This window comes from Acinonyx jubatus, chromosome B4 (genome assembly GCF_027475565.1).
Source record: "Acinonyx jubatus isolate Ajub_Pintada_27869175 chromosome B4, VMU_Ajub_asm_v1.0, whole genome shotgun sequence".
Taxonomy (NCBI): domain Eukaryota; kingdom Metazoa; phylum Chordata; class Mammalia; order Carnivora; family Felidae; genus Acinonyx; species Acinonyx jubatus.
Window position 1 is genome coordinate 22311021 of NC_069387.1, and position 13569 is coordinate 22324589.

General features: G+C 44.4%; 1 protein-coding gene across 24 annotated transcripts in view; it reads left to right on the plus strand.

Annotated features, from left to right (window-relative positions):
* The window catches only part of KIAA1217 (KIAA1217 ortholog), a 747790-nt gene that overhangs the window by 679979 nt on the left and 54242 nt on the right, over window positions 1-13569 (plus strand). For all 24 annotated transcript variants that reach the window (XM_053225397.1, XM_053225396.1, XM_027073642.2 and 21 more), the window contains one exon: window positions 4176-5008. In XM_053225397.1, coding sequence (XP_053081372.1) covers window positions 4176-5008 — 833 coding nt within the window. The remainder of the gene's footprint in view (window positions 1-4175; window positions 5009-13569) is intronic.

Consider the following 13569-nt stretch of genomic DNA (forward strand, 5'->3'; position numbering starts at 1 on the left):
CCACATTTGCATAAGAGTGCACAGCATATCAGAATTACTGCTGTTACTTCTCTTTCTGAATTCATCTGTACGTGGCACCAAGAAAGTCCAGTATTAGAGATTTGTGTGTGTTTTATTTTAAAAGTTCGTTATATAATGTACCTCCCAACCATTTCTTCTCACATCAGCAAACTTGTTTGTTTTTGTTTTTTTTTAATATCTATGCAGGTGTCTGTGTTGTTGTTTTTAAAAATTTTTTGATGTTTATTTTTGAGAGAGTGACAGAGACAAAGACAGAGTGCAGGTGGGGCAAGAGCAGAGAGAGAGGGAGACACAGAATCCCAAGCAGGCTCCAGGCTCTGAGCTGTCAACGCAGAGCCCAACACGGGGCTCAAACTCATGAGCAGCGAGATCATGACCTGAGCCAAAGTTGGCTGCTTAACCGACTGAGCCACCCAGGCGCCCTGGTATCTCTGTTGTTTTAAAAGAAATTTACTCAACTTTTCATTAATTAAAATTAATTTTCTATTTTCCTTTCATTAATATCCCTTATCCTTCTAGACAGTTCTGTACTACTTGAATTATTAATGTGTCTTCTTACTCTCTTGCCAGGAAAGGGGGGCGTTCACTGTGTGTTAATTGGGGTCAATTTGGATCCCCCAAATTCTGATGTAATCTGAGGCCAGATAAAGACGACTAATAGTTTGGATTATTGTTTATCCAGAGGGATAAACAACAGACATTTGGAACCTTTTTTAAGAAATGGTATCAGGGGTGCCTGGGTGGCTCAGTCGGTTAAGCGTCCGACTTCGGCTCAGGTCATGATCTCGTGGTCTGTGAGTTTGAGCCCCGCGTCAGCTGTGCTGACAGCTCAGAGCCTGGGGCCTGTTTCAGATTCTGTGTCTCCCTCTCTCTCTCTGACCCTCCCCCGTTCATGCTCTGTCTCTCTCTGTCTCAAAAATAAATAAACGTTAAAAAAAAATTAAAAAAAAAAAAAAGAAATGGTATCAGTAATGACAATAGTTACCTGTCTTTTCGTTGCACTTGATTTGCCCTGCGCACTCACTGTGTTATGTCTTACACACAGTGGCATGTTTGAATCTGTATGAATTTATCTTTACCTTTGTTTGGATTAAATCTTGTGTTGTGTGGTCTGATTGCATGGGGAGTTTGGCCAGATATGTGCTGCTGCCTAAGCCAGTGCCTCTTGTCTTTTATGATCTATGAAGCCCTGCTTTACTTAACCACTTTTCTTTTCGCTGAGCCTTGCCTTGTGAAAGATGGGGTGGTAGAGATATTTATGAAGGATCTGTGTAGATCTGTTGCAGAACTTCTGACGTATGGTTACTCAGCCATTGTGGGAGGACAGTCTTGTATGTCATCACACACTGACCTTGGGGATGCCCTCCTGGTCTAAGGCCCTGAGCCCCTGAGTTATGAGGGTGTCAAGTGAGTGAGCAGAGGGAGGACCATGTGGGCTAGGGCGTCAGGCCTGGGCCACGTGGAGCAGATGCACCTGGAGCCAGACCTTGACCCTCAGTCTTGGTTTGGATCCACAAGGGCCAGGAAATGGGGAGAGAGTCCCAGGGGTGAGGACAGCCTGAGGACGTCCCAGATTTGGTTTAGAGGGGGGAACAGACTAGCCTGTTGTGGGAGTGCACGTAGGGCTAGTGGAGATAAAATTGTAGCTGCACGTGAGAAGCCTGCATACTCTGGGGCCCCCACCAGGGGATTGAGGAACCAAATCAGTGATGCACAGGTAACACACCCTCAGAAGGTTCCTTTTGGTTGCTACATATTTGCGTCTTGCCTGCATTTGTTTTATTGGTCATTTCTGTTAGAAAATCCGGCATCATTTATAAAACTCCTGGACCAGGGATTCTGCACTGGTGGATTCTTCCAGAAACAAGATAAGGAAGCTGTGGGGTTCCCAAGGCCTCTTTCTCTGTGTGTTCATCTAAGAAATACACAGAGGAACGTACCTTCTCAAGGGCAGGAACTTGGGGACTTATTTAGAACAATGCCTTATTCTTAGCAAGTGCTTGGTAAATATTGCTTACTAAATGAATGCATTTGTAAGATAAGGAAACAGTACGTATTCAGAACATTGGTCTCTGTTTCATCCTCATTCAGCCTTCTCCTGTTGCCTCTGTTTTTTGTTTTTGCTTTTTCTATCCCTCCCCATCACTCACACTGTGGGTCTCTTGACTGCCCACCTTGGTTCCGGTCCATTTGAGCCCACCTCCTCTCTTCCTCATGCCCCTACTTCACCCACCTCCCAACCCTTCATGTTCTCCCTGTCTGTCACATCTGCCAAAAGTCTAGATAGGAATACGGGCTCCTGTGATGGTACAAATAGAACTTGAAGAGTGAGCTTGGTAGGTGCCAAAGCTGTCCATCCCTTCCCTGTAGCCGTTTGGAGAATCTCGGTGAGTTAGTTATTACCTTCTTTGGCTTTGACCAAAACAAAGTGTATCAAATATTCATATTTTGAATTAATTTGTATTTTTTATTCTGCCCCTTGCTACACACAGTAGCGTAATTGCAAATCAGTTTCCCCTTGCCCCCTTACCTTGATTCTTTTTTTATTGACATATAATTGACAAGGTAGCATTATATTAGTTTCAGATGTACAACATAGTGAGTTGATATTTGTGTATATTGCAAATGATGACCAACAATAAGTCCAGTTAGTATCCATCACCATACATATTTACAGTTTTTTTTCTTGTGAGAAGAACCTTTAAAATCTACTCCCCTACTTACTTTCAAATATACAATACAGTATTACTAATTATAGTCACCATGCTATACATTATATCCCCATGACATTTATTTTACAGCTGCATGTTTATACCTTTTGACTCCCTTTACCCATTTCACCCAACCCCAACATCCTGCCTCTGGCAACCACCGGTCTGTTTTCTGTGTCTATGATTCTTAAGTCATTGATTCTTTACTCCTCGTTTCGTGCAAAGGAGAGCTGATGGAAGACCGAGTGGGAGTCTTCACTCTCCTGGACTGGATGGTAATGACACCACCCAGAAGTCACTGCTGCCTGGGCAAGAAGTACTTGGCTTACGACGGTCAACTCCATCAGGCTCTTTATCACATGGCAGACCCAGAAGGGTTTTCTTAGGATTCTCACTCTTCACCATGCCTCAGATTCCTTTCCCTCTTCTCTACCTTACCCAACCCCCCCCCCCCCACCACCATGAGTTTTGCCTCGAATTACATTCTTACCTCTCAGATCATTATTTTCTCCCAACCTCTTGGAGCTGGTTTCCCCAAGGCTCAAGTAGAGGGCTGATGAAATAATGAAACTTACTTCCGGGTTTTCCCTGTGCATCTCATTACCCTCTCTGGCCATGTCTCTAGATTGTCTCTGCTTGGAGAGATGGGAGAGATGCTTAGTAACTACTTTCCGGGGCCAATACTAGAAAATGCGCCCCGGACAAATTTTAGAAAATAATATTTTAGCACTTTTGATACAATAGATTTGCATTTATTAAGTGTCTCTAAGAAGCTATGACCTGCCAAAGCAAACCACTGCGGTGTTTTCCCCCCAAACCCTCACAATGTTGAGCTTTTTATTGGGCGTATTTGTTTCTTGGGGTTGCTGTAACTACCACAGACTTAGTGGCTTAGAACACCAAAAGTGCATTCGCTTACAGTTGTTGAGATCAGAAGTGCAGAATGATTTTACAGGCAATATGAAGGTACTGGCCGTGCCACACTCCCTCTGGAGGCGCTAGGGGAGCATCTGTTTCCTTGCCTTTTCCAGCTGCTAGAGGCCACCTGCAACTCTTGACTCCTGGCCCCTTCCTCCCTCTTTACAGTTATCAGCAGAGCATCTTTTAGTCTCTCTCTCTGGCCCTGCTTCTGTCCTCTCGTCTCCTTCCCTGACTCTGACACCCTCCTCCCTCTTGCACATATAGTAGGATAGCATTGGGCCCATCTGGATAATCCCGGATATTCTTCCCATCTCAATATCCTTAAAAAGGAACATCCGTAAAGTCCCTTTTGCCACGAAAGGTAACATAGTTCCAGGTTCCAGGGATTAGAATACAGGCATCCTGCTGAAGGAGGGGCCGTGATTCAGCCTGCTACATCAGGAAAGCCACACTGTCACACCGAGACATCTCTACGAACATGAATATCAAAGGAGATTTTCTAACGTCTTGTTTTATTTTCAGATGCAGAGAGAAATTGTTTATGCAAGAGGAGATGGCCCTGGTGCCTCTCGGCCTGGATCCACAGCTCATCCACCCCATGCCATTCCAAGTTCTCCACCATCCACTCCTGTGCCCCATTCCATGCCTCCTTCCCCATCCAGAATTCCTTACGGGGGCACCCGCCCGATGGTTGTTCCTGGCAACGCCACCATCCCCAGAGACAGACTCTCCAGCCTGCCAGTCTCCAGATCCATCTCACCCAGCCCAAGCGCCATTTTGGAAAGAAGAGATGTGAAGCCGGACGAAGACATGAGTGGCAAGAACATTGCCATGTACCGAAACGAGGGCTTCTATACTGATCCCTACCTTTATCACGAGGGACGGATGAGCATAGCCTCTTCCCATGGTGGGCACCCGCTGGATGTCCCTGATCACATCATTGCATATCACCGCACGGCAATTCGCTCGGCGAGTGCATACTGCAACCCTTCCTTGCAAGCAGAAATGCATATGGAGCAGTCACTGTACAGACAGAAATCAAGGAAATACCCAGATAGCCACTTGCCTACTCTGGGCGCCAAAACACCTCCCGCCTCTCCCCACCGAGTCGGTGACCTGAGAATGGTAGACATGCATGCCCACCATAACGCCCACGGGCCCCCTCACACCCTGCAGCCAGATCGGGCCTCTCCAAGCCGCCAGGCCTTCAAAAAGGAGCCCGGCACCTTGGTGTATATTGAAAAACCACGGACCGCTCCAGGATTATCCAGCATTGTGGACTTCGGCCCACCTCTAGTTGAGAAGCAAGTGTTTGCTTACAGCACTGCTACAATACCCAAAGATAGAGAGACCAGGTAAGATGGTGAGGGTGGCCGCGGGTGGTCTGCGTGCGCCTGGGAGTTATTGAGGACCCCTCTTGAGAGTCAAACCGAGGGAACAGGTGTCGACTGAGCACCAGCCCTGTGCAGCGTGCCCTGCGGGTGTTGGAGAAGCCACAGAGTAGGATCAAAGGCCATCCTTGTCTGCAAGGAGTTTCTGAACAGTGGGGGGGTCAAGTGAAGCAGGCCAGTAGCCATGCTAAAGGGCGGGGGGCAGACACACAGTGCGGTGACGCATGCTGCGGGCAACGCCAGCCTGGGGGGGCATGGGTCTAACGTCATCATCAGCGTAAATCTGAATAAGTGGAAAGAAAATTGTGATCAGCAGAAACCATTTGGACTAAGAGATCAGGAGCTCATGGGAATTGATCTGTGCACCAAGAGGAGTGAGTGGTTCAAGTTGTAAGTGTTCGAAATGGCCATTTGTGTTTTTCCTTATAGAGTGCACTTTTGCTTTCTCATCTGGCCCTCGGAAGTGGAAAGAATGTGTCACTGTCTGTCATCTAGGGTGATAAAGCATGAATTTGCATAAAAATAGATTGGTTTAGATTTAATACTCATTCAGAAGTGGTACTGAGATCAGCAAAATTTGTCTAGGGAATGAGACACTCCGAGTATCTAAATTTCTTTTTTAATGTATGTATTTTTATAACTTTCCAGCCCAGTCCATTTTTAAAACCCTCCAAAGTTCATATAATAATAGAAAAGCTAATTTTGATAGAGGGACTTTCTCTAGCCTGAATTGGTTGAAGGAAGCCAACATAATACTTATAATCCTAAAAATCTGGTTGAGGAAATGGAGTCTGAAAGAGGTTAAGCATCTTACCTATTGTCACATATGAATTCAGTTACTCAGCACTTTATTAGAACCACTATTCCCTGTTCCTCACCAAAAGGGTAGTATCACTTACATACTATTATCATCCCTATTTTATAGATGCAGAAACTGAGGCTCAGAGAGGTTAAGTACTTCCTCAAGGTCATAAAGCCAGTAAGTGGCATAGAATGTCCATATCTATTAAAGAGTCTATACTTTTTTTTTTTTTTTTTTTTTTACCACTGTGCAATATTCTGCCTGATGGGTGAGGATTTATGAGCTACACGTTTACCCAGCAGAGAGGTAAATTGAGGTGTGCATTCTGAGCATTTCAACTAGAATTCTTCAAAATTTGTTTCAGGACCGGATGCTAAGTAACTGCTCCTAAAGGATATTTAGTGTCATAAACATGGTAGCATTTGCATAATTATGCTGCTAAGTATATACAGGCCATTTAAAATATAACTGCCCTAGCTAGTATATTAGCGCAATTATGCAGCAATGGGGAAAGAAAGAAGAGAACGTTTTTGATAGATTTTATTTGCAAAAAATGAATCGTATTTTGTGAAAGTTTAAAAACAAGAACACCAGAAACAATTACTGAAGCACAAAATTAGAGCCCATTGTTTCCCCCTGTACTGTGCTCTCATCTTGGATGCATTTAATCTGTATACTTTTAAGAGTTCAACCCTTAAAAGTCCACCTTCGTGAATGCAGGGTCCTGTAAAGCGCCAAATCAATTTCTGTTGCCATTGCAAAATATTAAAAAGCAAATAAATCTTGAGAGTGCTTTTTATATGAAACTCTGAAGCGAAATTCTACATCTAAGATGTGAAGCTACAAAAACACAGGAGGGGGACTAAGAAATCAGTAGCGTTGCTTTCTTTTGGGCACTGCTGAATTCAAGTGCTGTTCAGAAGAGCATCGTATATGAAATGGCCCAGATAACTGCAGGATGTTTGAAATCAGAGAGAAAAATTCTTTCTTTCCCATCTGTACTTAGGAAACCTCCAACGGTAGCTTTTGGGGGGGGGGGGGGAGGGGGGGTGTGAGAAACATGATTTTATAACAGCTCTATTGACTTGAAAATGACGAGTTAAAGATAAATTTCATGTCGGTTCTTATATTTAGTCATGTGCCTTGATCTAAAGAATTTGGCTTCTCTTTTCTTATAAAGATGTTTCCACAAGGCATCTAGTGATGACGAGTTATATATAGAAGATCTGGGGGGAAAATAGCGTCTATAATAGAACATAGATGATGGTAGGGCTCTCCTCCTGAGATGGCCATGGATCTTGGGGGCAGGGGAGCAGATTCCAGCCACTTTGACTTTCAAGACAGCAATTCTTCTATCTGAGCTTCTAGAAAGAAAATGATCTCAAGTGTTAAAGTGGCTTTACACAGATGACGTCCCTTCAGCTGGGACCCCAAGAAGAGAATGGTCCATGTGGCTATGAGGGAGTGCCCGGGGTAGGGGAGGGCGTGCGACAGATGACTCCGTGCATGAGGTTCTGTCTTCCCTAGGTTATAAAATTCCTTCATTAAACAGCATCGTTATTTCTATTCACGGCACATAAAACAGCCCTTAAGAACTGTAAAAATCTAGGACATTTATGTTTTGCTACTTTCTATTTATAGTGTGGATCCTATAATGTAAAGTATCTTTATCGAAAGAACACTCAGAATTCAAGAGTGTTCATTGCAAAGTGACTAATCGCTCTCTTTCCAAATGTATAACAGATTCTTCCTAATGTAATATTTTTCAAGACATGGTAAACTCATATTTTTATACCATTCCACACTACCGTGGCTAAATTCAACAAATGAGTGAAGAATCCAGCGGGGAGCAAATTCTTGCCCCGCCTAGGCACCTGTATGTGGAGAAAGAAAAGCCATGTGAAATCCCATCGTGATTTCTAAGAATTCCCAGATTTAGAGAAGCAGAGTTCCCTGCCCTGGGCCAATTAGAAGAGGACAGGGAGCTTCTGTGTACGGGAGGAAGCCCACATGCTCGCTGGTAGCTTATGTCTGTTCTTAATCACCTCATCTCACTTTCTTACTTTATGAGGATTATGTGTTACTGTGTTGGTAGCTTTGAGGGGTGGGATGCATGCTTGGTTGAACAACTGATTGAGTGAAAGTCTAAATTTAAATTTATGTCGTTTAAAAATGGTCACAGTAGGGGTGTCTATGTGGCTGTCGGTTAAGCTTCCGACTCCGGCTCAGATCATGATCTTACAGTCCATGGGTTTGAGCCCCGTGTCGGGCTCTGTGCTGACAGCTCAAAGCCTGGAGCCTGCTTCAGGTTCTCTGTTTCCCTCTCTGTCTGCCCCTCCCCCTCTTGTGCTCTGTCTCTCTTTCTCTCTCTCAAAAATAAACATTAAAAAAAATTTTTTTTAAATGTTCATAGTGACTGGTAGACCTTTGAAGGTTTTCTAAACTATGCTCTATCCTACTGGAGAAGTGAGCCTGAATGACTGAAAAATAATAATTTTTTTCCTTTTCCTGAATGTGTAGTCCAAAGTGAGCCACATCAGAGACCTCCTAAGTAGTTACACTTGGGATCTTTCTAGAACAAGGTTTCTTAACTTCTGCACTAATTGATATTTGGGACAGGATAACGTGTTGTTTGCGGGGACGGAGGGATTTCCCCTGAGATTCAAAGGATATTTAGTGGCATCTCCAGCTTCCACCCCACTAGATGTCAGTAGCAAAACTCCCCTCTACCCTGCCCTAGTCATGACAATCAAAATATCTCCCGAGGTTGACAAATGCACCCCCTGCACTGGGGGGATGGGTGCAAAATGCCCCGTTTGAGAAGCACCCCTCTGAGGGAAATGTGGACTTGTTCTACTCAATGAAGTGGAGAAACGAAGGAATGCCAATTGTGACCTTCATAAAACATGGCTCCAATTCTGCCCTTCTTGGGAAAGCAACTTCATTATTGTGGGAACGTACTATTGGTACTGTTACCTTTGATTCAATCAATCTGTGATCAGTGATTTATGGAGAGGCCACAATGTGTCCTGTTTATGAACATGAACTCCAAAGCCAGACTGCCTGGGTTCGATTCCCAGTTCTAACACTTGCTAGCAGTAGAGACTTTGGCCAAGTTACTGAATCTCTGTCTCAGTTTGCTTATCTGTAAAATAGAGATGATAGTAACGAATCTACCTCACGGAGTAGAACAACTCATGACAGTTAAGTGCCATGTCCCGTGCCTGGCACATAGTAAGTGCTCGAGTGTCCCCACTTTGAGCAAAGCTCTCTGCTACATGCTGCTAAACAGACGTCAGTACGCAGAGCTGGCCAGGACACAAGACCGTACCTAAAGAAGCAAGGAAACAAATTGCCCACTGTATCACCAGGAAGAACATAATGCAGGTGGGGGGTGTGGAGACAATAAAACTGAAGTGTGAACAGAGAACAGAATTAACTGGGCTTAAAGATCCAAACTAGAATGTCGCGAATATCAAAGCCACTTTCAAATCCATTTCAGGGGAGTAGTCAGGGTTACATCTCTTCTTGGGTCCAGGAGCAAAAAGACAAGCCAGGATTAGGGCATCCTTTTAAATGCACCAGAGCTATCTAATTGATGACAAAGAGACCTACCAGGTAGAACTGACATTATGAGTTTATCTGTTTTGATGCCTAACAGTGCCTGACTGATTCAGCCCTTGTCTGAATTGCTTTCCCATGTAGCTCTAATTATGGATCAATAAATGTTTATTGAGCCCCTCTTAAGTGCTGAGCTGAGGACTGGATGCTTTACAGCGTACAAAGAAACATAGATGTGGTCCCCATGCACAAGGACTAGAAATCAGGAAGACAGCATATAAAACGTTAAAAGCATGATACAAACATATAAGCTGTGCCACAGTTCCGTACGGGAAGCTTCTGAGCTACAATTGTAGGTTAAATAACTGTTTTTGCAGGAACAACCACAGCAGTAGGGTTTCATTCACGGGTGGTGCCCAGGGATGTCCTTGTTGTCACCTAAGAGTGACACTATCTCCTAGTGAAGAAGAAAGGAGGAGGCCGTGCCAGGCCACTAAGGGGGAAAGAGTGTCTCTCCCTGAGGCTGGGACTCTGGGGGAGATCTGTTCTCACACCTCCACGTCCAGCTGGAAAGTCAGGACACATTTTTTTCTTGAAAACAATGGGGAACAATGATAGCACTAATAATACATTGTAGGTTAAAGAGACTTCTGTGGGCCAGCTGGAAATCCAACCACCAATTCCAAGTTCTAAACAATGAAAGTACAAGTAAACTTTTCAATTACAAGGCTATCATCATCTGGGGACTGCTTGTACATAATTAATTCAAAAGAAGTGATACAGACAGTAATTGCTGTGAATTCAGAAGAAAAGAGAACTTTCCTGAACTTACACTGGTCTGGGAGCTTTCATGAGAATGTTGGAACGGACTACAATTTAAGGGACATACACAATGAAGTGAAAAGATAACATTTGGAAAGACAGACTGATCTCGATTCAAAATTTGCTCTATTTCTGCCATTATGGTACTATAAAAAATAGCATCTGGATATGACATTTTGCCAGCCTCAGAAGTCAAATGAGCGCCAATAAATTGAATTTAATTCACAGGAATATAACTTCATGGTTGAGTATTCTTTGCTTGTCATTCCTTAGGCTGCTAGATGCAGGCAAGAACTGACTGGTAAACACAATACTTAACGAACTGACAAGTTTATGAAGGTAGCTTTGCTCTCACACAAGGTATATTCTACCAAAAATACCAGTGGAATGAATGTCACAAGGTCTGTGTTACTTTAAGCAAACCAATTTCTCAAAAGGGAAAGCCATCATCTGTCACTAATTAGATGAAATTAAATGCACCCTGTATCTTCTTTGAATATTCACGAGGTGCTGTCAGTCAGATGCCTGACGTCTGAAACCAGAAGCAAAGCCAGAGTAACCTACATCCTGTGCGATTCAGATACTCCCTTCTCCTTGCCTCCTTCAAAGAGAAGAGGAATAAATGTTTAGGTACAGGTTCTTCCTCCTTGAACTATGGCAAGAACAGTTCAATGCAGAGTCTTGCCCGAAGCAATGCAAAGCCAGCCCGAAGATAGGATTCCTCTAAGTAACCCGGTGGCCCAGGAGCTGGATAATCCCGGGTCCTTGTGATGTCAGGGACGCATTTTAGCCTCATTTGTGATTGGTTGTCCTTCTGTCTGGTAGAGATGGAGATTTACACTGGTCCTTATTGAATCTTTGGAGTTTATTTTTCATGAATGAAGTGTTTGAAAAATATCACCAGGTCTAAGGATTCATTCAAACTTCCAAAAACCACAGGTCTTAAAAAGTCTGCATTGCCCACTCCACTCGTGTAGTGCTAGTGAATACTCCTCTCCCTCCCTGTCCATCCTCAGAGCTGAAGGGGTCTTAGAGACCACTGTGCTCATCATTGACGTTGTAGGAGAAACAGGCAGGAGACTTTCCAAAAGCCCCATGTCTTGAGCTACTCCAGCCACATGATGTTTTCACTATCAAACTGTCTCAATATGTTTTTTGTCTTTGTAATAAAGGCAGTATGTCCCTAACTTCCCCAGTAAACACAAGTATCTAAGAAGACAAAATACAAAAAGACATGATAGACGCCAACGGTAGGAAACGTCTTCCTTCCTTTTCCCGAGTCATTACCTTTTGAGTTCATGCTGCGATTTCACAGATCAAAAGCAGTTGGGAGTGGAGAACTTATTGTCACAGCTCCCTTAGGACCAGTCAAGGGACCATCTATCCATCACCGCTGACGCTATCTCTTTTGGAAGGTGAATTACAGGCCCCTGTTCAGGTAGCTGGGACATGAATGAACGGCTGTTCCTACCGGTTTGTACCTGTACAAAATGTGAGATGTCACTTCCAGAGCATGAATATGAAAGCTTCCCCTCAGGGAAGAGAAAGAAAATGCAAAGGAGGTGATTTCATACGCCAGGGTGTAGGCTTGTCCTGGAGAGTGAAGGTTCTTGGCCCCCACGGAAATGTGGAGTGCCTCACCCCAGATGGTGAGTCACTGTGTGAGGCAACTCAGAGCCGTGCAGGGAGCACCAGATCATGGGATCGCAGGTGAACTAGCCGTGTGTCTTTAGGAGAGCCTCTGCCTTGCTAAACCTCCATGCCCTTCGCTGGAACCTCTCAGTGGTTCTGTGCAGCTTTAATCAACATGGGTAGAAACTGGACAGTGAACTGGAAAATTCTCTATAAATAAGAGCAATACTGACTTCTTCCTGCAGGGCCACTGGATCTGGCCATTTGGATGTGGGTATCCTCATGCCTGACTTGGGGCTGTATTCTGGTCCCAGCCAGGACAGCATGCCCAGAAAGCAAGTTGTGAAATAGATTAAAAGCTACCTGGAGAACTCCCAGGCACATTTGCTGTGCTGGGCAGAACACGGTTGGAACCTCGTTTGCAAGGAGTGATTATACTCTTGGGAGCACAGACCTGGGCGTGGCTGTGCTTTGCCTGACCTGCTGGGCCTGCCCCACCTTTTTCTTTTTTTTTTTTTGCTTGTCAAGATCACTGAACCAGAATGGAAGGAAATCTGTAAATGTGTGGGACCTAAATAAGTTCCTTCCAACCAGAAAATTCTGTAATTCTAGAATTCTAAGTCTGGCAGCATTTCAGACATGGTATTTGAGTGTTGGGCATAAGAAGATTGGCAAGGGGCAGGAGACTTTGAAGGGCCTATTTCCTCTGCATGCTGAAAGCTCATTCAGCCTTTTGCATAACCTGTCACGAGTTCCTCCATCGCTGGCTTCCTGTGTTTGAACTTGTCAGGCCTTTCCTGCCTCAGGGACTTTGCATATGCTCTTTCTCTACCCTGTGTCCTCTTTTCCCACATGTCTACCTGACTGGCTCCTCACCAACATCAGGGCTTTTACTCCAACACCATCAGCTCAGCGAGGCCCTTACCGGCCATTGTAATTAAAGTTGCAACACACACACACACACACACACACACACACATACACACACACATATAATTAAATACATAAAATACATATTTCTATATAAGACCATATACGTCTATTTATACACATACATAAATCGTTGTTGTACCATTACCCTCATCCTCTAGAATGTAAATTCAATGAGAGCAAGCCCTCTGTTTCATTCACTGTTACATCCCCCGGCCACTGGAACTGTGCCTGGCACACAGTCGATGCTAGAAAAATATCTGCTGAGTAAATGAAGTCAAAGGGATAAAAGGAAGCCATGTGCACCCCTAATGTTCTGTGGGTTATAAGGTGCTTGCACATATACTTTCTCCTTTGCCGTCATTTCCTGGGCCTCTGTAGGATGACAGCCCTGTGGGACAGGGAAGGCTGTTGTTAGCCTAGTTTGATGGTTGAGAAAGCTGAGGCTTGGAGGCATTAAGTGACGTGTGAGTGCAGATTTTGTGTTCCCCACCCCCCTCGGATGTCTCTTGGTTGGCTTGAACCCCGTGTGTCCAAAGATGAGCTCCTGTCTTCTCATCTCAGACACGGCAGCTTCATTCATTCCTTACTCAGGTGGGAAGCCTCGGGTGCCATCTTGATTGATGGCTCTCGCACTCCCCATTTGGACAGCCAGAGAATGCTGTTAGTTCAGTACCAAAGGTTCCTTGACTCCAGCCATAGTTCTTGACCTCATGGATGCCACACTGGTCCCAGTCACCACCACTCTTACCTGATCTGCTACCCTTGCCTCCTGCCA